The sequence below is a fragment of the Balaenoptera acutorostrata genome, chromosome 4 (genome assembly GCF_949987535.1).
Source record: "Balaenoptera acutorostrata chromosome 4, mBalAcu1.1, whole genome shotgun sequence".
Classification (NCBI taxonomy): Eukaryota; Metazoa; Chordata; class Mammalia; order Artiodactyla; family Balaenopteridae; genus Balaenoptera; species Balaenoptera acutorostrata.
Window position 1 is genome coordinate 151,555,391 of NC_080067.1, and position 25,789 is coordinate 151,581,179.

The 25,789-nt window shown below is 53.3% G+C and overlaps 2 protein-coding genes across 5 annotated transcripts in view; both read right to left on the reverse strand.

Moving 5' to 3' along the window:
* Positions 1–10,259, reverse strand: part of LSS (lanosterol synthase) — a 40,748-nt gene extending 30,489 nt beyond the window's left edge. For all 3 annotated transcript variants that reach the window (XR_009008180.1, XM_057545578.1, XM_057545577.1), the window contains exons 1-9: positions 10,122–10,259; positions 9,487–9,655; positions 8,609–8,747; positions 6,434–6,542; positions 5,209–5,330; positions 3,723–3,819; positions 1,709–1,844; positions 1,322–1,430; positions 564–682 (exon numbers count right to left, since the gene is read on the reverse strand). Coding sequence is in view for 2 of the 3 variants with exons in the window: in XM_057545578.1 (XP_057401561.1) it covers positions 564–682; positions 1,322–1,430; positions 1,709–1,844; positions 3,723–3,819; positions 5,209–5,330; positions 6,434–6,542; positions 8,609–8,747; positions 9,487–9,655; positions 10,122–10,135 (1,014 nt within the window). In the remaining variant the exon portion in view is untranslated. The remainder of the gene's footprint in view (positions 1–563; positions 683–1,321; positions 1,431–1,708; positions 1,845–3,722; positions 3,820–5,208; positions 5,331–6,433; positions 6,543–8,608; positions 8,748–9,486; positions 9,656–10,121) is intronic.
* Positions 10,260–16,782: 6,523 nt separating this feature from the next.
* The window catches only part of MCM3AP (minichromosome maintenance complex component 3 associated protein), a 42,397-nt gene continuing 33,390 nt past the window's right edge, over positions 16,783–25,789 (reverse strand). For both annotated transcript variants that reach the window (XM_057546121.1, XM_057546120.1), the window contains exons 24-29: positions 24,722–25,112; positions 23,371–23,628; positions 22,764–22,893; positions 20,781–20,987; positions 18,345–18,495; positions 16,783–17,064 (exon numbers count right to left, since the gene is read on the reverse strand). In XM_057546121.1, the coding sequence (XP_057402104.1) occupies positions 16,906–17,064; positions 18,345–18,495; positions 20,781–20,987; positions 22,764–22,893; positions 23,371–23,628; positions 24,722–25,112 (1,296 nt within the window). In that variant the 3' untranslated portion in view covers positions 16,783–16,905. The remainder of the gene's footprint in view (positions 17,065–18,344; positions 18,496–20,780; positions 20,988–22,763; positions 22,894–23,370; positions 23,629–24,721; positions 25,113–25,789) is intronic.

Consider the following 25,789-nt stretch of genomic DNA (forward strand, 5'->3'; position numbering starts at 1 on the left):
GGCCACAGTCACGGCCGCCCGAGGCTCGCTACAGCGCTGCCTCCTGCACCCAGTGCCCTAAGGCTGCGGGCCAGCCTCCCGACCCTGCACTGGCCGCCCGGGCTCACGGCCCCACAGGGCAGAGCAGGGTCAGGAGCCCAGAGGTTCCGAGAAGCGAGTCTCGAGCCACCAGCCTCAACAGGAATCAGGAGTGGAACGCAAGCACCCTGGTCCTGCAAACCCCATAGGAGAAAGGCAAATGGTGGGTTATTAGGGGTGGGGAAGGGGAGAGGACCAGGGGAGGAAAAGCAGCCCACCCCACCGGCCAGAAAGACCTCAGGAGGCAGCCGCAAGAAGCAGTGCTCCAGACACACCAGGCGGTGGGACGGGAGGGCGGGCCAAGCACAGGGGTCCTGGGGGATCAGAGGCCCACGTCCCACGTAAAGGTGTGGCAGCCTCCAGTGGGAGACCGCACCTCCAGGGAGACCCCCACCCCCAGCTCCACAGACACAGGCCTCTGGACAACCCGCCCCCAGTCCTCGCCCACCCCAGGCCCAGACACCCAGTGGGCGAGGGGCGCTGACCGGGCCGATGCTGAGGTACTTGGTGAAGCGGTCGTCGGCTGCGATGTGCTCGTACAGCTTCTGGATGGCCCGCTGCCGCAGGCTGGCGCTGTGGTGGCGCTCGTACAGGTTGAGGATCACTGCGAGGGAGGGGGGCGTCAACGGGCACCAGACACGGAGAGGAGTCCGGCCCCAGCACAGACCCCCCAGGGCGGTCGGCCCACGGCGGCCAGTCTCTGGGCGCCCCCTTGCCACCCCCCTCACCCACTCTCCTTGCCTGCTGGTGCAGCCCCCTCCCTGGCATCCTGGTGCCGCCCTGCGGCCCCCGCAGCCGTGCAGAGCGTGCTGCCTCCCAGGGCTGACAGGGCAGGTCCCGGCTCCCACCCCAGGGCCCGTCTGCAGGACCAGTGAGGGAACGAACGAATGAACGAGGGGGAACGAGGCCGCCTGCGCACACAGCACCCGCCAGGCTCCGCGGGGAGGCCACTCGGCTGAGCAGCCAGGAGGACCCACGGGAGACGGGCCTGGTGGGGTCCCGCCCCTTCTCTCCCACTGAGGAGGAAGCACCGGCCCCTCAAGGCCCTGGGCTCCGAAACCTCTGTCCAGGAGCCCGAGCCCCAGGCGGGTCTGCTGGACACGAGGTGTGCACGGCCGGCCCCGTTGTCCCCGCAGGACCCCGACGCCAGGACTCATCGTGGGGCCGTGTCCCTCCGCTTTCCCTGTCACTTTAGGTGTCGACCGAGCCCCGGGGGGCCCAGCCAGCCCCTGGGGGCACCCACCGTGCACCACGCGGAGCAGCCAGCTGTGCGGCGTGTACAGTTCATCGGGGGCCACGCGGTCCCTGTGCGCCGGCCAGTCGATGCGGCCGTAGTCCTCCACGTAGAGCTCCTGCGGGCGGCAGCGCCTCAGCCCCGGACCTGCCCGTCCCCTCCGCTGCCTGCCCGCCCGAGGGCGGGCCCCGACGAGCAGCCTGCTCCCCAAGCCCCATGTCAGCGCTGCTTCCCGGGGACGCACTGGGGCCTGGCCCTTGCTCACAGGTGCCCTGCAGCCCACCGCACTGCACAAGCCCCCAAGCAGGCATTTAGGGACAGGAGGTGGGGGCTCCACTCTGTGGCGCTCTCGGCTCCGTGGGCCCCCCGAGAGCGGGCGTACGTGGTCAGGCTCACCTGGCGGAGGCTCTGGACCAGCGGGTCCTCCTCGGCGCTCAGCCGGGTGCCGTAGCAGTAGGCCATAGGCAGGTACACCTGCCGGCAGTGGCACCAGATGGTGGAGGGGTGCGCGGGCATCCAGTCAGGAAACAGCCTGGGGGGACAGCGTGTCAGCAGGGCCCCCCCACCACTGCAGCCCAGGGCCCTTTCAAGCCGGAACACAGGGTGGACGGCTGTCTCCAACCCAAGTGGGCACAGCCGTTCTCCCGAGGGGCACGGTCCACAGAAGCCGACAACTTCTCCTGGCTCACCAGGTGCCTCCTAGAGCCAGGAGACTTGGCTCCTAAATGGCGAGGACTGCCTGTGGGTTCCCAGTTGTGACAAACGCGCCACAGCAACAAGAACGTTAATCACGGAGATACTGAGTGAGAGGTCTACAGAAACGCTCTGGACTATCTTTGCAACTTTTCTGGAAATTGAAAACTATTGCAAAATAAAAAGTTTACCTAAAAACCTTCAGGACTGCCACATCTTCTCAAGGCCTGTGTCTTTCATCGTTACCTCTGCTGTGCTTCACCCAGATACGCAGCCTGACGTGAGCACAGCTCTGCCAGCCTCCCAGGCAGGGGCGCGCCTGGGCTGTTTCCTCCATCCGCCCCTTTCAGCCTCCGTCCTCGTGTGAGAGGGGAGGCCACGTGGAGGCCACAGGGAGGTGAGCCCGCCTCCCCTGCTCCCAGGAGTAAGGGTTGGGCAGGTGTCCTCAGCCCCACCACCCCTGGCCTCACTCTCTTGAGGGCTCCTCCACTCACCTTAAAGGGCGTTTGCTACATTTTGGGTAACGTTTCCAGCTTTCCTGCAGCTGAAGTGGTTCAGGGTCTCTGGTCCCTCATCCTGCACACCTGCCCTTTACACTCCAACCTACGCCCTCCAAAACAACTTCCGCCAAGACTAGCAGTGCCCTAGTTACCGAGAGGCCCGGCACCCACGGCCTGGGCCCTGCGGTGCGGGGATGCAGCCAATGCAGTCCCCCACAGCCGCCTCTGACACCACACCCCTCCCAGCGCCTGCTCAGCGCCTTCCTCTGCGGCTCCTTACACACCGGCTAGGTCCGAGGTCCAGCCAGCAGGCCCACCGGTGAGGAACGCTGGAATGGCCCCAGACCACTTCCCGCCCCTTCCATTGTGGCCAGCCTTGGGCAGGTCTGCCCCGGTGAGGCTGGGCCGTCGGCCCTTTCATCAGGCCCCTGCTGTCATCTCCTGATTGGCCCCTTCACCTCGCACCTCTCCTCTACCAAAGTCCCCTAGCGCAAGGGCCCCCCAACCTCCCTGACAGCTCCCTGCTCCAGGGACCTCACCTCCTGAAGGTGAGATTGGGGTACTTATATGTATATGAATGTATTCGGGACACATGTCCAGAAGTTTCATTAGACATTCACAAAATGTTTAAAATCTCTGGCTTATAAGTATCACACAATATGGAATTAATGTTGATTTTGCTGAGTTTTTAAGCAATATTGTAGTTCTGTTGAAAGAAAATTCTTATCTTTTAAAAACACACACTGAAGAGTTCACAGGGGAAACAGAATGTCTGGGATCAACTTTAACATTCACTAGCGAAAAAGACAAGGGGGACTGTCAGCACGGCACGCCCAACACTGGGCTGGGGAGGGCTGCATGGGCTGTCACCTCCTTTATTTCTATAGATGCTCAAAATGTCCAAAACGAGACACAGTCACAGGCATCTACGCAACAAAGGCAGCGCGTCACGCCCCACACCGGAGGTTCTGTAACCAGCAGGCAGGACCCCATCCACCTGCCACATGGCCCAACCCCACGGCACCTCCCTCCTGCCCAAGCGGGAACCCTCTCCTACAGTCTGTAGGACTCAGCCAAGCAGGGGCTCTGCCAGGAGCCTAACGCCACCCCACTCCACTGAACGGACAGCCCCTCATCTGACTAACAGGCAGCAAGTGACCCAGGGCGGCGTCACTCTACTCGCTAAGAGAGTGGTGACCGTAGATGGGGAAGCGTACCACATTTCTGGGAACAGAGTGTTGAGGCCTTCCCAGCTGTACACGTTCAGGACAGCCAACCAGAACTTCCCCCAGGAGGGGATGAACACAGCGCCACCTGTGGGGAGAGAACAGGCCCCATCACCTGCCTCTGACTGTGAACATGAGACCCTCAGGAATCGGGTCCCCTTCAAAAGGCAGGCCTGCTAAGGATCCTCTCCCTGTCGTAAGAAGCAGGCTCCAGAACCACTCGGGACCACCCAACACCAGGGCTGCTGGGTGGAACCGACGTCTTCCCCAGAACAAGCCCGCCTGGCCCCTGCCCCCAGGAAGGAGCAGCTGGGAAGGTGAGAGGCCCAGGTGCACACAGCAGCCCGGGTCCCCACGGGCCTGGAAGTGATGAGGGAGCTGACCGTGCACGCTCGGCCTTCTCCCTCCTGGGGTCCACCTGGCTGTCCTGCGCTGCACTGCACCCACGCGGCAGACGGATCTGCACTGAGGCTGTGGGGATGCTTGTGGCCCCATGTTGGAGCCCCCCCAGCAGCACTGGTCCCAAGCACAGGAAAACCATCCTGGACACGGTTCACAAGGAGGCCTCACCCCGAACCCAGGTGTGCAGAAGGCAAAGACCCACAAAGCTACTAGGGAAGCGTGGCCTGAAGACATTCCTCCTCAGACAAGGAACCAGAAATCAGCCTTGGGACCTCACACTAGTGAGCCCAGAAGCTGACGATGGATTCGTTACAAGAGCAACACACGTGTGAAGAATGCAGGCTCATGAGAAAGTGCAGCAGGAGGTGTCACCCAACGTGGCAGGTCAGGAAGTGACATGCAAGGTGCCAGGCGAAGGGTGAGCAGGAGTCCCTGAGGCAGCGGGGTTGGGTGGCAGGTGGGACAGCCCAGGCAGACAAAGCGGCACGTGCAGAGCCCTGAAGCGGGAAGGGGCTTCGAGGCGCTGACGGGAAGCCGCTGTGTGTGAGCACAGAGCACGGAGGGCGAGCAGCCTGGGGAGCGTCTGTGAGCGGAGGGCGGGCGGGCGAGACGCACCGGGCTCTGCACAGGAGCAGCGAATACCCTCGGAGGAGCAGGAGAGGAAGGGCCTCCCCAGGGCGAGGGCAGAGGAGTCACCCCAGGAGCCCTACAGGACACACAGGAGAGCGAGGGTGGAGGGTGCAGGCAGAGCTCCACCAGCTCCTGCCACTCTCGTGCGGCCAGGCTGCCCTCTGGGAAGGAACACTCCCACAAGCAACGCACGAGCGTGTTGTTCCTGAGTCCTTGCCCATTTGTGAAACAAACAGAATTATACGGCGACCTTAATTTGTGTTTTAAAAATTTACTGGCAAGGTTAGACAGTTTCCTCCTGCTCCTGCTTTTGACGCCCTCCTGGCTCACGTGTTTTGCTGTATGTGAAGTGCAGGTGCACCTTTCTATTTCCCATTTTCGAGCACTCATTATGCTGAGGAAACGTGAAATCTTTATTACGTAGCACGTGCTATGCAGGGTGTACCTTTCTTGTGAAGAATATTCCGGGCTCGCACCAGGTCGGGATCGTCAGGCCCCACGCCCAGAATTCTCAAAGACACATAGTTGAGCGCAGTCCCAAACACCGTGGACTTGTCCTCAATGTGCCTACAGGAGCAGGAGACGGGTGAGAAAATGACGTCTTCCATTACTTGTAAGAAATTAAGCAACGCTTCCGTTAAATTTCCTCAGCAAATCAAGAATGACATAACAACACGAGAAACATCCAGAACACCCATTCTCCAGTAAGAGCTCCTGCACCTCCATGACAACTGAGCAGTTCCAAAACTGCTCTCAAGTGACTTTCCTGGCGGTCCAGCGGTTAAGACTCCGTGCTCCCAATGCAGGGGGCGCAAGTTCGATCCCTAGTGCGGGAACTAAGATCCCGCATGCTGCAGAGCACAGCAAAACTTCCCGTCCCTGTCCGTTTACTTCCCATGCCTGAATCAACATGACCCCAGGCAGTGGCCCACAACAGACCCTATATCACTATGGCCCACAGAGCAAGCTCCAGAGGCAGCATGCCAGGGCAGGCGAAGGCACTGGTGAGACCTCAGGTCTGTCCCAGGACCCAGACGGCAAAGAGCTGGGATCTCAAGCTCGAGATGCCCACGACCCCATCCAGGAGGCAAGCAGGGCTGAGCTGTCCTCCTAGGGTTCTGTAACGAAGGCTGGTGGTGTGGAGTTAGCCAGCCCAGGAGGGGCGCGTGTCCTGGTTGCAGGGCAAGAAGCACCAGGGCCCCACAGCCAGGTGGGCAGGCAGTTGACCACCTTGGGACAGGGCCCTGCTCCCAGAGCAAGCGACACCACAGAAAGGCAGGCTGAAACGTGGGGAGAACTGCCCGGCCTGCCTCTCCCTGCTGCCATCCCAGGGTCAAGGACAATTTTCTTCTGCCTTAGTGATGACAGCAAACGGTTTTCACTGTGGTATATGGGTCTCAGGAGTCTCTCAATCAGTCATGAAACTCATTACAACACGAGCTGCAAAACCAAGGCCTGGAAAGTGAACAGGCCCATTCTGAGAGCCCCAGGGAAACCCAGACCCAGCCTGCACATAGCCTGCAGCCCATCTCCCACCTGACAGGCTCTCCCCGCACACCCAGGGCCAGAGCTACAGTCACCCCACCCCTTGACAGGTGCATCTCCCACATAAGAACAGATGTGCACGTGCATGCGTACACACGCAGTGACGCAGGGTTGGGCAGACTCACAGGCCCCAGCCGCCATCAGGAAGCTGCACAGACCGCAGGTACCGTGTTATCTCTTCTCTGTATCCAGCCGGCAGAGGAATGTGCGCCACGTAGCACGTGATCAGGAGGCCTGTGCGGCAGAAAAGATACTGCTCAGCAGGCACTCAGCACTGCTAAGCCCAGGCCTCATTCCTCCTGAGAACCCCAGGTAACAGGCAGCTGTCCGCTAGGGTCTCCTTCCTGTGGAGACAAGCCTGGGAAGGCTATTACCCCCGGCCCCATCAGGGACTTTAGAACTGGGGCCCCAGGAGTAGCAGCAACAGCACACGTGACACGTATCACATGGGGCGTGCAGAGCCCACCCAGCCACTCCAAGGTCCCACACTACTGACGTGCCTACTGGGAAAGAAACACTCAACGCATCATCCCTGGATGGGGTAGTTTACTCGCTTACATTTACATTTTCCTGTTTTATTAATTTTAACAGCACACATCACTTTGCAAGATGGACAACAGTAAATATCGCCCACAAAGAACCTTCTGTTCCCAGCCTAGCCCTCCTGAGCATGGCGTTCACAGGCCCCCCACCCCGCCCCCCCGCCTCTCCACCCTACCCGGGGCCTCGGCTCCATCAGCCACGTGCCCATGGCACTGAGCACGCGGGGTCTCAGGCAGGCCCCAGCAGCAACGTGTCATGGAATGGATGCCCAACTATGGCCAGAGGCATGAGAAGCCCCAGTAGACACACCCACACAGACACACTCTGGAAAGGCACATAGATATGGAGACACCACAGAGGTTCACAGAAAAAAGCCCATCTCCTTTCATAACAGGTATGATGCTGTCAAGACAGGGAAACACAAAAGCAGGAAGCAGAGCCGGTGTCTTCCCCATTTTACAGGCAAAGAAACTGAGGCACAGCCCCTAAGTGGTGGGGCTGGGGCCGGAGCCCAGGAGGTCCAACCCCAGAGTCAGGGATCACCACAGTGATGCCCAATGCCACACGGGCCACACAGAGGCATGACCTCCAGGAGCATTTGCCAAATTAAAGCAGAAAAAGACCAGTCAAACTTCAGCCAGCCATGGAAGAACCCTGAGACGGCACCCCCAAACAGGCCAGTGTCCACCTGAGAAAGATGGCCTGTCCAGAGTCCAGAGGGAGAGAGGAAAGCCCCAACCTACAGCCTGCAGAGGGCAGGTGGGGCAGCAGGCTGAGCCCAGAGCTACAGCAGCAAGCACAAACCAATGCAGTGTCCCCATGACCAATCACCACTGAGTACCTGCTGCCATGCACATGCGACCAAACCCAATCCCCACGCTCCCCGCATCACAGATGAGTCCGCCAAGGCACGCCGAAGTCCTGCCACCTTGCCCAGGGTCAGAGCAAGCCAGTGCAGTCACTGCTTCCCCATGAAGATCCCTGGGAAAAGTCTCAACAGGCTCCAGGTCCGACCAAGGGAAGAAAGCCCAAAGCCTTGCCCCCAGGCATCAGGCCCCTGGGTCCCTAGTCAGGAAGATACAAAGCTGTACAGTCCAGCAAGCAGCAGGGCTTGGAGTCAAAGCAGAGATGGGAGCTGGATGGACTCCCAGTGCGACTCCCACTAAAGGAAAAGGTCCTTCTGCAAAAATTCAGGGAATTTTCCGGATTACAAAGCTGAGCATTTCTTTAGAGAAACATTCCCAGGATGCAAAACAGACTTGTCTAGCCAAACCAGTTCAGCACCCAGGGGCTCCAACTGCGGTCCTCCTACAACTCACCAACCTGCACCTACAGGTCCCATCTGAGCTCTCCCGGCCAACACTTCAGGTGAGTTCACACACACAATCTGCCTACACAGGACTTAAAAGATTCCTGCCCACCTCTGCACCTTGGCATAGGCTAGGCCCTCCACTGACGCCCCTGCTCTGCACTGGGACTCAAGAGCCCCCCCTGGCCCCCACAGCACCCCCCGCTTCCTTTTCCAGAACGCTAGCTAGCTGAGCCTTCGCTCCCATCCCCTGGCAACAACAGCAGGACCACTCAGGCACAGGGCGCAGGGCAACCTCCCCGGCCCTTTTCTCTATGAGCTCCCGGTGTGTCACCTGTCCACTCATTCACACCTCAGACGTTCACCCAAGGCCTGAACCAGATCAAGCCAAGACGCCAAGGATGCCCCAGGGGGGCCTCGCCCGCAGGCCACAACAGCACCCTCCTACCTGGCAGGAGGAAGAGCGGGCCACCGTAATCACCGGCCCAGTGCCCGTCCTCAGCCTGCAGGGCGGCGTAGAACGTCATCCCATTGAGAGCCCCCTCACGGGCTGTGACGGCTTTCGGCAAATCCTTGAAGTGACTCCTCTGCCAGGAAGAGAAAAGAGTTGAGAGCTCAGTGGTCTGCAGCCAGGCCAGAGGAGCCCTTGGCACTTCGAGACCAGTTCAAAGGAACAAACCTGAACTGCTTTGAAAGTTTCAGCTGTTTCAGTCAAAGGCCTAAAACTCTGATGACGGCATTGCCAATCTTAGCAAATGAACAGTTCCACGTCCTCGTGGTTCTGCGTGCCAGTCACACATTTGCAAATTTCTTCACCACTTCTCCAAGACATCTTGAATGGAGCAGGTGCCCACGTGTGTGGGGCGGGGCACTGATGCCCACCCAGACCTGGAACTCAGGCCCCCCTCAGGCAGGGGCCACGGGATGGCGCAGTGACAGGGAGACCCCATTTCTATGTCACGCTCTCTAACTAACTGAATTTCTCTTATGAAACTCACTAGATCAGAAACTCCTTTTTCTGAACAAAAACGAAGTTAGAGCAGTTTCTTACGCGCAGCTTAGTGATAAAGGGATTGAAGCCAAGGGGCCCACTCACTTCACGCTCCATCTTTACCTCGATTAACTCCGGCAGGAACCAGCTTTGGCGACACGAGACACAGGTGCCCAGTACACATCCCTTCTGTTTTACCAGAGAAGAAAACGCCCTTCACGTCTAGCTGTTTAAAGCTCCCTACTGGCTCCTGGTGCCCACTGCTAAGAAGGGAGGCAGGCGGGTGTCTGGTGGCGTCCCAGACCCCGCACGCGGCGAGCAGAATCAACACTTACGGTGTCCAGGCCCAGTAAGTGAGCTTCCAGGCCAGACTGCCCTCGGCCAGGGTCTTCTTCTCCTTGGAAGTATGTCCACGTCTGCCTCCCCCTCTCATTGCTGAGTCGCCAGCGGCTGAGGTCGGTGGCGGGCTCTGTCTTATAGGGTCCGCCTCTTCGGCGCAGACACCTGGAAGCGATCATGCTCAAGTGACCTGCTCGCCAGGTCAGAGGCCAGAGGCGCAACGAACTGCCCGTTTCACCCCAGCGACCTGCGAGCAGACCACTGTTTCCCTTACCTTGAAAAATAAAAACCCTCTTGGCGCGCTTCTGCACCTAAACACCGCGCCATTATTTCTCCGGGAGAGGAGACACATGCCACAGGGACCGCCGCCCACGTCCCAGTCCCCACCCCGACCCCCAGCCCCGCCCGGCTCTCCTCGGCCCGGCCCCAGAAGGTCCCCGGGCGACACCGCCGAAGGAGAGCCTGCCCCTCACCGCCCCTCACCGCCCCCAGGGCCGGTGCCGCAGGTCTCCACAGACCGCGGGCGAGGCCTGACGGCGCAGCAGCCTCGCTGGAAGCCCCCGACCCAGTGAGACCCCCTCCGCGGCGCCCCCGACCGCCCCCTCCCTTCTCGAGGGGCGCGGGAACTCACGTGCCCTCCGTCATGACCGCCACGCGCTCCCGGTGCCCCTCAGCCTGTGCCCCGCAACCGGACCAGCCACCAGCCCACGAAGGCCTTCGCCTCTGCAGACCGGAGAACGCGATGGGAAGATGACCGCGCAGCCAATCAGAGCGCGGTGAGGGTGGGTCCGGGGCGCGGCCGGCTAGTTCAGTGGTGGAGCGCGACGGCCTGAGCGTTGGGGGCGGGGCCGGGGAACCTGGACGGAAGCGGGATCTGGGGGGCGGGGCGTTGAGTGGGCGGGACTGGGTGGGTAGGCGGGGCTTGGTGAGTGGGCGAGGCCGGGAGGGGCGCGACTGCCAGTCACGCCTGCCGCCGGAGTCTGTCAGCCTCGGAGCGACTTGTGGGGCGATGCGCCAGGGCGAGGCCACCAGGGGGCGCCTGAGACTGAATGACACTTGGGGAGGGTCCCACCTGAGGCCGGAAGGCAGGGGGTCTGGGGAGCGGCTAGTGCCCTTGAGGAAGAGCCAGAGGCCGGAGGCTGTTAGGTGAGTGAGTGAGGGGAGACATGGCCGCGAGGTCCCGCGGAGGGCGCGACGCGCGGGGGAAAGGCTTCCAGGGGGAGAAGGGGCGCTGGCGGGCACCTGAGAGGAACTGACAGGAGAGAGCTGATGGGAGGGCAACTGACAGGAGGGGAGATGACACCAGAGGGGAGGTGGCAGGAGAGGGACGGTAACAGCAGAGGGCTGGCAGGAGGGGAGAGGGCAGGAGAGGGGCTGACAGGAGGCGGAGGGCAGGCTGGTGCTGACAGGTGAGGGGCGGTGCATCTTCAGGCAGGCTGAAGGCTTTGCTGTGGGGCTTTCGAGGCAGCGGTGCCAAGCACCTACTGGCCCTGGGAGGGAGCCACGTTGGGAGAGCTTGTGCCACTCAGAGAGAGCCCTGCAGTTTTGCGGTCCCGGCGAAGTAAATGTGGAAGGCCTGGACTGTAAAGGGAAGCGAGAGAAAGATGGAGAATGTGCTGAAAGGACTGGGGGTAGGTCGGGTGGGGATAAAGTGGTCGCAGGGTGTGCAGCAGGAACCAGGGGCTCCGGGGAGTTGGAGGAAACTGTGCGGACACTGAGGTCCCAAAGGCGGCTCTGCAGGAACTCACGGACAGCCCCACCATTTCTTCATCTTCCCCACAGAAGCCCTGACATCAGGTCACAGCTTCCCCAGTTAGGTGAGTGTTTCTGTGCCCATCCCTGAGTCCTATCCCCATGCCATGAACCCCAGCAAGCCAGGGGGCAAGGGGGGATTTGCAAAAGGAAACACACATACACCTTCCCCCAGTGGAACATCAGGCTGTTAGATGGTCAGTAAAGGACACTTACCTCTTCCTATCCCGGTTCAGAAACCAATGAAGAAGACGCAGCGATAAGAGGTTTGGATATCAAAATGCCAGCCTTGCTACAGAGAAGAAACTAGTTTGGAAGACGTGGCTTAGATTGACGATCAAGACGGCTAGCTACTTCCACCTCTAAATCAGACACATATACCTCCCAGCCTCTGGCCCAGGGGGACAACGGCAGCTTCCACAGAGCTGCCCCACCGAGCAGCATGCAGCCAGGTGCCAATGAGAAGATGCCTGTCAGCCTGCTGACCCCAGGAAGTGTACCCAGAGGAGCCTGAGCACGCTTAACCCTGTCTGTTCTCCCAAATTCACCAATTCACACTTCCCTGGGAGAGGGGAAAAGGCTGGAAGTTTTTCTCCAGGGACGTCCCTCCAGTGTGGAAACACAAAGCATGGGAATAAGGGCTCCAGCCTACATGAACATCTCAAACTCTGACTCTGGTCAAGCTAAGGGAGGAAATAGGTTTCGCTTGGAGCAGAATTTGAGTTTTGATATTTTACTGGACTGGACTTTTTATGAGCAAAACAATAATCCTCTTTTTAAAATTTCTAAGATAGGAAAAACCTATAAAATCTATCTGAGGATCACAGATAAGAGTTTCTAGGGAGAGTCATCAGAAAAAATAATGCTTCTCTCCACTTGCACCCTACCAGTTCCTGCTTGTCCAACAAACAGGACACGGAAGACTCTGAGGTTTTTGGCATGGACACCTGGGCATATGATAGTGTCATTTCTAAGGCAGAGAAGAAGGTTTGGGGAAAACTTTCAACTTAGATTAGGGACATGTTAAGACAGAGATGCCCATTAGACATTCAAGTGGATAGGCTGAGTAGACAGGCTGGTATTCGGGAGAGAAGACAGAACTAGAGAGAGGAACTTGGGAGTCGCCTGTTTTCAGGTGATGTTTGAAAACATAAGATTGGATGAAATCAGCTAGGGCGTGAGTGTTCCAAAGAGAAGAATTTCCAGGATCAGTCCTAGGGCACCAACCATTTCCAACCTAGAGGAGGAGAGGTGGCCAGAGAGAGGAGAAAAAGTAGGGGAATGTGGAGTCAGGGAAGCCAGGTGAAGACATGGTGATCTGTGCAGAGATTTTAAAGGGATTGTAAAATGAGGTCTGAGGATTGGCGACTAGATGTGGCAAGACAATTTACTGGTGACTGACAGGCGCAATCTCAGGAGATGTGAGAAGAAAAGCCCAGAAGTAGTTAAAAAGGGTTGGGGGGGATTTCCAATTAAACATGTCAGGCTGAGCACAGGCATCGACTTCCGTTTCCCACCTAAACCCTACTTACATAAAGTAATGAAAGAGATAAAGATGCACAGTAGTGAAAGAATGGGAGAGGAAGCACCAGTAAATGAGAGAGGTCAGCAAAATTGGAGAGGCCAGGAATGCAAGGAGGTGTACTCACTGCCTTAGCAAGCCAGAGGAAGCTGCAACCCATTGTCGGGGTGAAGCCATTGAGGAAAAAGACCATTCTTGCCCGTGAGCCCCAGGAAGGTGCAGAAATTAGAACTGGTGTAACGTTTGAACAAGAAGCAGTCTGACAGTAGACCCCTTCCCCTACCTGGACGGAAGCCTGCAGCAGTGGAGTCAGAGCAGGTGTGAACTCAGGCACAAGGCATAGCTGAGGGCCACTGAAAGCAGGGTGTTGAGTGAAAGTCTCCACTGTTGTGGCAGTTCCACTTCTCCCACTCAGCGGTATAGCTCCGGGCAATAGGAGGATTTCTCTGGAGCAAATGGCCCTCCCCCAAAAGACCTCCAAACATTGGCAGCTGGGACCCAGTGGAAAAGCAGAGAAGCCTATCAGCTGGCAGGCTGTATCTGTTGGCACAGAGCTTCCAGCAAGCTCCTCAGAGCCCCATCATCAACATGAGCCAAACATTTGAGGAAAACCTCTACCACGAAAGGCAACGAAACACAAAGAAAAAGGAAATTTTTTTTTTTTTTTTTTTTTTGGCTGCGTTGGGTCTTCGTTGCTGCGCGCGGGCTTTCTCTAGTTGGGGTGAGCGGGGGCTACTCTTTGTTGCGGTGTGCGGGCTTCTCACTGCGGTGGCTTCTCTTGTTGCAGAGCACGGGCTCTAGGCGCGCGGGCTTCAGTAGTTGTGGCACATGGGCTTAGTTGCTCCGGGGCATGTGGGATCTTCCTGGACCAGGGATCGAACCCGTGTCCCCTGCATTGGCAGGTGGATTCTTAACCACTGCACCACCAGGGAAGTCCCGAAAAAGGAAATTTTGAGAAATGGAGATGATTGAAAGTTGTAGAAGAGGACTTTGACAAAAACATGTCCTCACAGAGATAGATGGTTCTTGTTTCATGAGTGCAACATCCTGACATACTCTTTCCTTCCCTGCCTTATTTTTTTCTGTGCTGATCACCAGTTAGCATACCAAATGTTTTGCATAATTATCTTGTTTATTGTCTATCTCCCCACTAAAATATAAGCTCTGTGAGGGCTGAAATTTGTTTCATTTGTTGCTATATCCCCAGCACCTGGAATAATGCCTGGCATATAGTAAACATTCCAAAAGTATATACTGAATAAATGAATGAATTAACAGGAGTTGTCTCTAATAAGAAACATTAAGAAAAAGACTCTCAGAAATTAAAAATATGGCAGCAGTTTAAAATTTTTTAAACTTTTTTTATTGAAGTATAGTTGATGTACAATAGTATATGTTACAGGTGTACAATATAGTGATTCACAATATGGTAGCAGTTTTAAAATCACTAGAACAGGGAGATAGAGAAATTTTAGAATAGGAGGATAAAAAGATAAAGATATAAAAAAATTGAAAAGAAAATTGGAGCATCAATACAGGTAGTCAAACATCTGAATATTAGGAGTTCCAAAGGGAAACAGTGGAGGAGAAAATTGTATTAAATAATTTCCAAAAATTCCCAGAATTGGGGAAAATTTTCTGGATTGAAAAAGCATGGGAGAATATTTTCTAAAGATGCCTGCAAAATCTCCCATCTCCCATGCTCTTTTACAATGTGGTCTTACCACTCATCCCCACTGAGAAATAGGACCTATGTCCTGTCCCTTGAATCTATAACCAGATGCTTGTAACCAATACAATGCAGTGGAAGTGATCCTGCACAGATTCCAAAGCTGGGCTTGCATTTCGCTCACTGGGGCACTTGCACTTGGAGCCCTGAGATGCCATGTGAGAAGTCCTATCTGAGGCCACCTTGCTGTGAGGAAGCCAAGCCACATGATGAGGTCACATATAGCTACTCAGGTCGAAAGCCCCAGCTGAGCCCCTAGCCAACAGTGCAACATCACCTGCCCGCTATGTAAGTGAGCTGTCTCAGATATCCAGCCAGAGTCAAGACTTCAGATAACCACAGTCCCAATACCTGCAGTCAATACCTGACTGCAACTGCATGAGAGATCCCAAGAGAAAGCTGCCCAGCCTATCCTTAAAGCTGCCCAGCCTATCCTTCCCAAATTTAAGCTATGGTTGGGGTAGTTTGTTACATTGCAAAAACTACTGGAAAAAAGCACTACAACGTGCTGAGCACAGTAAGTTCGGCAGGGAATAGAGGAGGCAAACCAATACGTCAAGCATGTTGTTGAGAAATTTGAGACCACCAGGGATAGAGATGATCTTAAAACTCCCAGTAACAAAAAACAAACAAAAACACAGAGGAATAATTTCCAATGTAAAATTCTACTTCCATTCAAACGATGAATCTAATGTAAGGGCAGAAATAAAGACCTTTTAGATATGCAAGCTCGGAAGGCTCTAAAAGATGAGCTCCATCAAAATGAGAAAGCAGACCACAGAAGAGGAAGATATATGACTCAGAATCCAGGAAATGTCCAAGGTGGCACAAAGACGGGGGGGTTCCCAGCGGTTCATTTCCAAAAGAAAATGGAGCTAGCATATTACCTGAGGCACCTGAGTGTTGGGAGGAGCTTTACACTTAGCGAGGAGAGGTTTGGGTGAAGTAGTGCTAGGAACACAGAAAACCAAGCAAATGAAAAAGCAAGGCAGTTGACTCCAGGTACAACTGAAAGTTGTACCTAAAGGAAATGTAATCATAAACCAATACAGGGCTCGATAGCAAACGGTATTAATACAGTCATACTGAACTCTGAATGCAGATTTCAGCTAACATCTTAAATCGTTTTGGGAGACCAGTGGGAGAGGAAATGTAGTATGCATGTGTGGGTGATACACGTTGCAGAGAGGATAGTATAAGAGAGCTGACTCATTTTCTATTGTAGGAAATCAACAGATAATGTCTAATATTGAGATTAAGAAATAGCATTACTTAAGTCTTTACTGATAAACATGAAGTTAATCACTGAAGAAATCCCTAAGAGTTGATTAGTGTTTGTTCTGGCGGATGCAGGGTTTGGCTGGTAGATTTGGTGGTGGTAGGATGAGGAAGTTCTGTTCCTGGTGCTTCTTTTTTCTCAGTGAAATAAGAAGCAGGTCATCATCCAGGAATGTTGTAGATTTGAAGAGAATAAGAAGATATGAAATAGTTTTCTCAGAGAGTCTAGGGGATGTGGGATACAGTAGGGAGATGCTGAGTGCCAATTTAAGACTGATGGTCATACTCAGCATCAAGTCTATTAATACCTCTTTCTGTATATGGCTCAAATGTCCCCCTTCTCTCCACACCAACTGCTAGCAGACTCAGGATTGTACCCTCTTCTTTCACCTGGACGGCTGCAGCATCCCCCTTTCGAGACCCACTGCTTGTCTTGCTGTTGTTCCCCATATGCAGTTTCTGAAACAAAATGTGACCAGATCACTTCTCTGCCTAATATCCTCCAATAGCTGATTCCCATAGCACTCACAGTAAAGCAGCAAGGGTCTCGGCGGTCTGGCCTATCCCCTCACTTGGCAGTAATACCAAACTGGCACCTCCAGGTTTTCATCACATCCTCTCGGGTATACCCCTGCACTCCTCTCCAGGAATTCTGCTCTGTCCTCCGCCCAATCCCCTTGTCTCCCCCTGCTTCCAATCCTGGCACATGCCCCGTGCCTCAGAGAGCTACGTACATATACAGTTGGCTCGGTACATCTGCTGGCTCTCTGAGGTGTGAGCTGGGCAGGCCTGGTGGGCAGGGTCCCTGCACCTTACTCATCCCTGCACTACTGATTCTGGCATGTCAGGGACTGCCACTGCTGCTAAGACAATGAATGACCACCATTACACACTGAAATGTAAGAGCACGTGTTGGTGGACAACAGAAGAGATCATGAAAACAGGTGAGAGTATCGAAGACATTACACAGGAGAAAACAGCCTTTCATTCTGAAAACTGAGGAAGACCTCATTAGATATTCCAGTGGTTTATTTGCATGATTAATAATCACATTCCAACATGCATCAAGCATCTGAGAGTAACATTATTTTGAGTAAAAGAAAATCTTCTAGACCCTCTCTCAGGTCCAGCAGCTCAAACGTCCACCATGTCCAGTAGTGCAGAGAGATGGAGCTCAGAGGCAACGTCCTCTTCCCTTGAACTCCAGACCAGCCTTTCTAGGTGCTTCAGCCGTTCGGTCAGCGATGTGCGTGTTGCCTCTGACATCTGCGGTTGCTCCCCTGTCCTGTCATTCTATTTGAACGAAAAAAGAAACTAAAAATGGTTCTGGGATATCCACAAGCCAAGATATATTTTCTTTAAAGGCACTGGATCTGACTCATGTTAGAAACCTCTTCTGGGGCCTGCTAGGCTCAACAAACCCGTCTCTTGGCATCTATCACACATCCTTCCAGCCCCTTCCAGCACATACACATACAGCTGGCATCATCTGCCATGGAATGTTTCCTCTTCTGATTCTTTATTTATATTTTTAAATTTTCTTTTCTGGCTGTGCCGCATGGCATGTGGGATCTTAGTTCCCCTACCAGGGATCAAACCCACACCCCCTGCATTGGAAGCGCAGAGTCTTAACCATTGGACTACCAGGGAAGTCCCTCCACTTCTGATTCTACCATGAACAACTTCTAGTCGTTTTTATAAGATATTGTTATCAAGAGCTACGAACTATTCCATCATATGTATTGTAATCGCTGAACCAGACTCTCATCTTTGGATGTTTAGTTTCCACTTTTATGTACTATAATTAATGCTACAGTGAACAAAAATACATTAACTTTTGTCATCAGTAATTTCTTTAAGGCAGAATTGTTAAGTCAAAGAGTACAAATATTTTTAAGGTATCTGCCAAACTAATAATTGGAAATAGTATGTCATCTTAATTTCTTTTTCTCCGCAATTGAAGGGCTTCCTAAAAGCCAATCCAGGAGCATACATTTTGCCTGTCCAGCATTATACATATAAACTCTGCTTTTGTTTCTTTTATCACTGAAGGAAGAATGGTGAGGTAGAAAGACCTTGAGCTTCGGAGCCAGTTGGGTCTGGCTTTAAAAAGCAGCATTGCCACTGACCAGCTGAACACTCTTGGGTGAGGCCCTTGACTTCTGTGAGCATACCCTCCTCAATCATTAATTTTCCTTAGGGAAAATTAATACCAGAAGGGAGGTCCGGGTGATGCCAAAGCTTGGACAGTATGTGCTCCATAAACCGAACCACTGTTGTCACCTTTGTTTTTCTCCTCAAAACTTTACTGCATGTCAGCATAACATGGTTATGGGTTTTGTTCAGTTCTTAAGCATGTTTCAATTCCATTCTTCATTCATTTCATAAGCAGAAACTGAGAATTAGTTGGGCCACTATAATACTGACAGATTAAGTTTAAGAAAATATCTAATTTAAGCTAATAATTTATTGGTCATCATGACATCATACTATGACTTGAGACATTACTTCTTTCCCAGTCATTCTCTCAGTTGTTAAGTCTAATATAAATGCCAAATGTACTCTCTTCTCACCTGAAGGCTAGTAGTTGTAGATGTTTTCATCACAGGTTCGATAGTCTGAGGCAGAGACACCAGAGTATGAGGAAGGTAGAGTGGAAGGGAAGTTGAATCTGTAAATGCTCCCGAGTCCTCTGACAACCACTGCTGAAGTTGATCTGCAAACCTGAAACATTTGAGCATTAGGAAGCAAAAATTTAACTATCACTCACTTTTCTCCTATATATGCTTTAAATTTTTTAAAGCTTCGCTTTTTACTAAGGGTGGAACTAAGTTATGACATCAACTAAGAAGCAGAAAAGCACCGTTTAAAAAAATTTAGTATCTTCTCTTTAACTTATAAACCTGATTTATATTTAAAGAAAAAGGTGGCATTTATCCAAAACAACTGGTTTTTAACAGTACTTGTACTTCTCTCATTTGGTTTATCTTCTCTGGCTTATTTTGCTATTATGTGTCTATAATTAATTTGTATCTCTTTGGATTATCCAAAATGTACGGATTGCTGCTTTAGTTTAAAATTAACCCAAAATAACATCGCACTGCCACCTAACATACTCCAGAGCTGTCCACTCCATATACTTGTTTTCTAAAGAAAAATAATCTGATCCAAACTGCTTAAATGATACAGACCTAGGAAAATCTACTTTTAGAAATCATGACACATTCATTCACTCTCCCAACACATCTTTATCAAGGCTCCACCAAATGCTAGGCATCATTCTGGGTACCAGGGACACAGCACTGAGACAGAACAGACAAGGTCCAGCTGGAGGCAGCTGACACTCTAGTGAGGGAAGACAAAGGAGACGTCTGAAGACAAGAAAGACAAGGCAGAGACATGGAGACAGGGAGAACTGGTGAGATGGGTAAGGAGGTCCTCACTGAGCAGATGTGAGCAGAGGCCAGAAGTGAGCACAAGGTGGGCCACGGGGATATTAGGGGGTGGCTGGGAGTCCCAGGCAAAAGGAACGGCTAACACCAAGGCCTGCCTGTGCACTGCCTAGTATGATGCAGCAAGGAGCAGAGGTCAGAAAGGAAATGGGAGGTGGATCGCACAGGGCCTTGCCCCCTTGTGAGGGTTCTGCCTTTGATTTGGTGAGAGGAAGCCACTGGAAGGTTGTGAGCACCGGAGAAACATGACCTCTGCCTCACACTTGAAAGGCTCACACCAGGTCTGCTGAGACTGACTACAGACTACTGCAAAAATGGTCCAATTCTGAACATATTTTGAACAGAGCCAATGGGATTTGTGGGTGGACTGGATGTAGAGGGGTGACTCCCGGGCGTCTGGCCTAGGGAGCTGGAAGGGTGGAGCCGCCACCAACTGAGACGACCACGGCAGGAGGGGCCGGTTGGGAGAAATCGGCAACTGGATTTGGGATATGTTAGCTTTGAGATGGCTATCAGGCATCCAATAGATGTCTAATGAAGAATTCAAGGAAGAACTACAGTATTCAAATCTGGACTTCAAGTCTCAAGGTTTGAGATATAATTTGGAGTTGTCAGAATATTGACGCTTCTTAAAAAATCCATTAAACTGGATGAAATCCCTGGGGAGTAGGTGCAGCTAACACAGAGAGAAGGTCTGCAGAGTGAGCCTGGGCAGGTCGGCAGGAGGCGGGAGGGAACACTTGGGGCTGCTGGGGCCTGGGGTTCATGGTCAGTTCAGCCGTGTGCAGGCTGCAGTACCCTGACCACAGCAGACACCCTGGGGCAGGGATGGGCTGCAGAAGGCTGGGAAAGAGGACTGGAGAAGTGAGAATCACAGTTTTTGAGGAGTTCACTGTTAAGGGAGCAGAAACATGGGGGTGGTGACTAGAGAGGGAAATGGGGCCAAGACAGGGAGAAGTGGCAGCCTGTTTTCACGTTTGCATGCTGATGGGTGAGTGAAGGACTCTCACTGGACTAGTGTCCTTGAGTGGGTGGGAGACGAGAGTCCAGCCAAAGGGAGGGGCTGACCTTGCCTACAGGCTGGACACGGAGGCTGCTGGAGAGGACGGGGCAGGGGGAGGCATGAGGACGACAGGGGACACTCCCTTCTTGCCGTCTCTTCTTCCTCAGTAAAACCATGAACACGGGTGGTGGGAGAGGCAGAGGAAGCCCTGCTCCAGCTCCTGCACACCCGCAGTGTGGGAATGCACCAACGCCCAGGCTGGCCAGACGGGCAGAGCGCATGCCAGCCACATGCCACAGAGGCTTAGTTAGCCAGCTACACTCACTCCCCACTAGGAGACTCAGGACTTTCAGTGATAAACAATCAACGAAACCGATTTCAAATAATAAAACAATCGAAGGCACGCTATCGAGGGCACTGCCTCTGTCCTCAAAGAGCTTACCCTTCACACGTCTGACCTGCCTTCTTTTTTAAACAGTCTTGTCCCTGGGATCCTTGCTAACCCAGCATGAAGCGGCCTAAAGGACAAAACGAACCCCGAAAACGGGCTTCACCTCTTGCTCTCCTCTTTCTCCAGCAGCAGGCTGCTGGACAGACACTGGGCCAGGAGCTCCTGGGCAGAGGCTCCGTGCATCAGGTCCTCGGTGCTGGGAATCCGCCCCTCTCGGCCACGCTCCACACCTCTCTTCCCTTTGCGGTGCCCGTGAAGTAACCGAGTGGGAAGCTTGTTTGCAGAAGGATGAAAAGACCTTATCCCCAAACTGTAAGTAAACGTTTTGAAATGCTTACGGTCAGGAAAGAGAGGGAGAAAGGGTTCCTCTGGCATCAGGTAGAGTGGGGTGCTTTGGGGTCAGGCACGGGCGCAGAGAGAGGGCAGCCTCTGCCTTGCAACAGCTTCCCCTCTCCTGGGCAGCAGGGCTCCCAAAGCTTCTCTACTCTTTGAGTTTTGCTTCCCATTCCAGGGTCATCAGCAGTCTCTGTTTTTCCCTAATACTGGCAAGGTTCTTATTTTTGACGTAGCTCCTAAATCCATCAGGATTTTTTTTTTTTTTTTTTGCTGTGATGCGAGGCCTGCGGGATCCTAGTTTTCTGACCAGGGATTGAACCCGGGTCCTGGGCAGTGAAAGCCCCAAGTCCTAACCACTGGCCCGCCAGGAAATTCCCCTGGAAGTAATGTTTACAGCAGCAGGAGACGAGGGTCTAATGCTTTTTCTAAACAGAGGCCAAAGTCTGTCCTCTCTGCATTAATTTCCCTCATTTGGCGTGGTACTTTTATCACATATGGTTCTGTTCTTGCACTTTCTATTCTGATCCATTTGTCTACTGTAACTTTATTATATGTTTTGAGATCAGGCTGAGCAGACCTTCCTTGTTATTCTTATTCAAAATTTTCTCAGCAATTGCTACACATTTTCTCATCCTGATGAATTCTAGAATTAACTTGTCAAGACCAGGCGGAAACATCCTTTTGGGCTTTTGATTAGAAATGCCCTGACTTCATAGTTTGAGAACTGACATCTTTATAGCATTGCGTCCTCCAGTCAGCAAAGCCTAGCCTGCCCCTCATTTATTCAAGGTTTTCTTTGCACCTTCAGGGCCCTGAGAATCCCCTTCACAGGGGTTTAGCACCTCTCCTGGTCAGTTTGTGTCCATATGTTCTAGATTTGTTGCTGCTGTGAATGAGAATTTCTGTACGTTGTAGGTTGATCTGTCTGATCACCTTGCTGAATGCTGAACAGTTCTAAGGGTGTGACTGTCGATGACCCTGAACTGACAATTTTACTGTCTGGAAATAATAGGTCTTCCTCTCTTGATATTTATGCCCTAAACTGGGCAGGGTCTCCAGGACAACAGTGAACAGCAGTGATGTCAGGGCAGCTCAAGTCTGGTTCTAACTTCAGTGTTTCTGATGTTTTACCAAGAAGCATGGGGGGTTTTTTAGTAGTTTTATGGTAGACAGCCCTATCAAGCTAAAGAACTTTTTTACCCAAGTTTCATAAGAAATTTTATCAGGAATGGGTATAAATTTTTTTCTTGGAGAGAGGGAGAAGGAATGGGTATAAATTTTAAGGAAAACTTTTCAACACCTAGTGAAATGATCGCTTATTTTTCTGTTATGGCAGCCAATCACACGAATAGATTTCTACTGTTGATATTGTATAGCATGGTATAAAGCGAGCTTGTGAGTTTTTTATGTACTGCAAAACTGCATGTGCCAACATTTTACTTAGTATTTTTGAACCAGGTTTGTAAGTGAGATCAGACAACAGCTTTCTTTTGTCTGCACTCTCCTGGTTATGTTACGACTTCAGGGTCAGGTTTGTCCAATAAATGCAATGAGATTCTTGTTTCCCTCTACTCGACAACAGCTTCTACTCCATGGGAATGATCTGTTCCTCGAGTATCTGTCTGAAATCTCCCCACAATGGGCTGGATTTCACGTATAGGATGTGAATTTCTGCTGTATACTCTGTTAGAGAATACAGCTCACTCTCTTGGCTGAGGGATGACAGAAACACACTGAACACAGATCTCACCGGCTCTGACTGAACTGTAGCTCCTTCTGCGTCTGCATTCTGGCTTGTTCCCACGACAAAGGAACGTTGTATTTTTTCAAATGGTTTTTAAAAAAATACACATATATCTGACCATCTTTAGTCAGTGCCTCTGAGAAAACGATACAAAAATAAGAAGAGAAAAGAGTATCAAAAGAGCAACAGGTGACCACTTGACGTCTGCTTAAATTCACTGACTTAAGGACTAGCCCTTCCAATTAAAGTCGCACAATTATGTGACTCCCATGCTTGAGCTAAATATGCTCCAAGTGTCCATGGGTCATTCAAGGTCCAGAGAGGCTCACGTCCAGACCTGCATGGCCAGTGTGACTACTCAGAGAAGTCTCTCTAAAGCCAGCCTTGGGGGCCCATTTCAGGGAGATGAGTGCAGGCTCTCCTGGAACCTTCTCAGCTCTTCCCAATGTTTATAAGTCACCTGGACGTCACTGGCTTGGAGAGGTAGCCCTAAGGAAAGGAAGGGTGGGGACCCGCAGGAAGGAAACAACCGTCAAGTAAACATCTCCCTTTGCTGAAGCTGGACCAGGAAAGTCTCCCGAGGAGCCGGCCCACGGCACCAAGCACTAACTACCTGATGTGACGGGAAGCCTGGGGGGTGTCCAGTCCCTCAGCCTGTGGTTGATGCACAAGGTGATGATGTCATCCCACGGGATCTCGGCAACTGAGGGCCGCGCCCCCTGGCCTGGGGAGGGGCTCTTGCTCTTCCACCTGCGGTACGTGCTGTGGAGCAGGCTCTCCACCTGGGACTGCAGGACAGGCTGCGTCTGGAGAGAGCTGGGGATCTGGGAGGTGTACTGGACAACCATGGAGCACACGGGGAGCCAGGGAGCTGGAGGGAAAGCACCGCATGAGTCACAGGGCTTGGTGCAAATCTACGTGCAATGTTCTTCACTCTGTATTTTCCTAGGAAAAGGCAACTATGTAGCTGAGAAGTCTGCCTTCAACTCTGAATACAACAGAACCACAGCTGTTAAAGAAAGAACATCTCCCTCCCCATGTCCAGGTAAGGGATGCAGCCACCCAGGTCAGAATTCACAACAAAGGGTCCATCCTAGAGGCTCTGACTGCACAGGCCTGCAGATGCATGCAGGAATCCGTATTTGACCAAGCACTCAGGGAGGTCTGGTCCCAGAGGCACGGGCTTCTCTCGGGGAGCCCCGACCTAGCGCACGGCAGAGGATTTGCGCCGTGCGGTTTGTTTCCCTTTGGGTTCCTTCAGTAGCAAATGCCTGTTAGGCCTACTGGAGACTGCACCTCAAGATTCAGAATGATGCCTGAGGCGTCCGTTCCACATGGGCTAAAGGAGATGGCCCCGCGAAGGCCACGTGCTGCGTCACGTGAGCACACACAGCCTCGGTCCCTGCTAACAGCATCGGCAAGGGAAGGGGCAGCCTCCTCACAGCACAGGGACCCATAAAGGCCGCGTGAGAACAGCCCGAAAGCCTCACTCGGGCACAGCCGGGGCCACAGAACGAGCTTCTTTGACAAAGAAGGAACGCTGGTGTTAGCGCAGCACTGAGCGCCGTGGCCCCAGCGGAGCCAGCAGCGTGGGGACGGGACTGCACAGCCCCCATGCCTCTTGCTCCCAGATGCCGTGGCACAGGCAGGACGGGACCTGCTGTTGACTGAGGATCCCGGCCTGGGGCGCGGCACTCCTCCTGACACCTTCCTCCCGGGATGGAACAGGTGCCCCCAGGCCGCTCAGATGGTGGTGAAGGGCCAACAGGGCTCACTCCACAGAACCCCAGCTCGTCCTGACTCCCGCATCCAAAGGCAGTGTGGGGCCGGGGTGCCCAGTGGAGGAGGACCACCTCACACCGGCGCCCAACACCTGCCAGGGCGTCTCTACAGCAAGAAGGACACGGGGAACTCGGCCGCACCACACTGCTTCCCAGCCAGTACCCCTCAGCACGAGCACGCACCTCCCGGGGGCGGAAGGTCCATCTGTGGGAGCTGGAAGCCAAGGACAGCCTGCCTCAGCCAGGCCAGGTGCTCCGGGGTGTTCCAGTGAAGGTGAGGAAGCAGCCGGCTGCCCCCTGCCTCGGCGAACTCAGTGACAGGCCAGGACAGGTCACAGAGCTGCGCGGAGGACACTACAGAGGCCAGGAAGCTCAGCACGCTGTTGAACAGCTCGATGACGGCGCTTGGCTCCTGCGGGGCCAGGCCGCCTAGCCTCCGCTCTCTTCTGTCATGGAAAAACCGGCCGCTGAACTCCCGGCTAACGCCATCTTCCACGTACTGAATGAGGGTCTGGCAACAAAGGTCAAGGGCACTGGGGCAGTGGGAGACCAGCCACTGCACAGCCTGCGAAACCTGAGAAGCAAAGACAGTGGGGAGAGACCTGGTTGAACAGTTCACGCTGTTTTCCAGGAAGAGACCGCTGAAGGCGCCCCTCCCACGGCTGCCACAGCAGGTGCCACGGGAGCAGCAGCCTCTCGACCGCACCAGCAGGGGGAGCAGACGCTGCCACTGCAGTTGAGTTTGGTCTCCCAGGGCCCTGGAGACCCACACAGCAGGGACCCCGAGAAGGGCTCCCGTGGCCTCGCCCCCGAGGGGCGTGGCCTGAAGGATCGCCCCGGAAGGGCTGGAGGCCCAAGGGAAGCCAGCCCTGCACGTCCTCTTCACCTCACACGGAAAAGGAAGCCGCGTCTTCCCATTCTTAGAAGGACTAACAGCTTCACTGCATGCCTGGATGCTTTCACAGCCTGTAGTTACCTTTCTTCCTGTAGTTACTTTTATTTTAACTCCTGGCACTTCTTTCCCTAAATGTAATTGTCAGCACAGACTTCCTTTTTTAAGGAAACTTCTGAAAACATTATTTCTTCATATTCCAAGGACAAAACCACTTACAAAAATAATTATACATCTGACCCTCATATACAAGACATGAATTGTCGTATTTTAAATCCATAACAACAAAAGCTCTAAAAAAATTTACACAAACAATTTAATTTATTGCCGATAGCAGGACTGTGGGCAAATTTTATCTT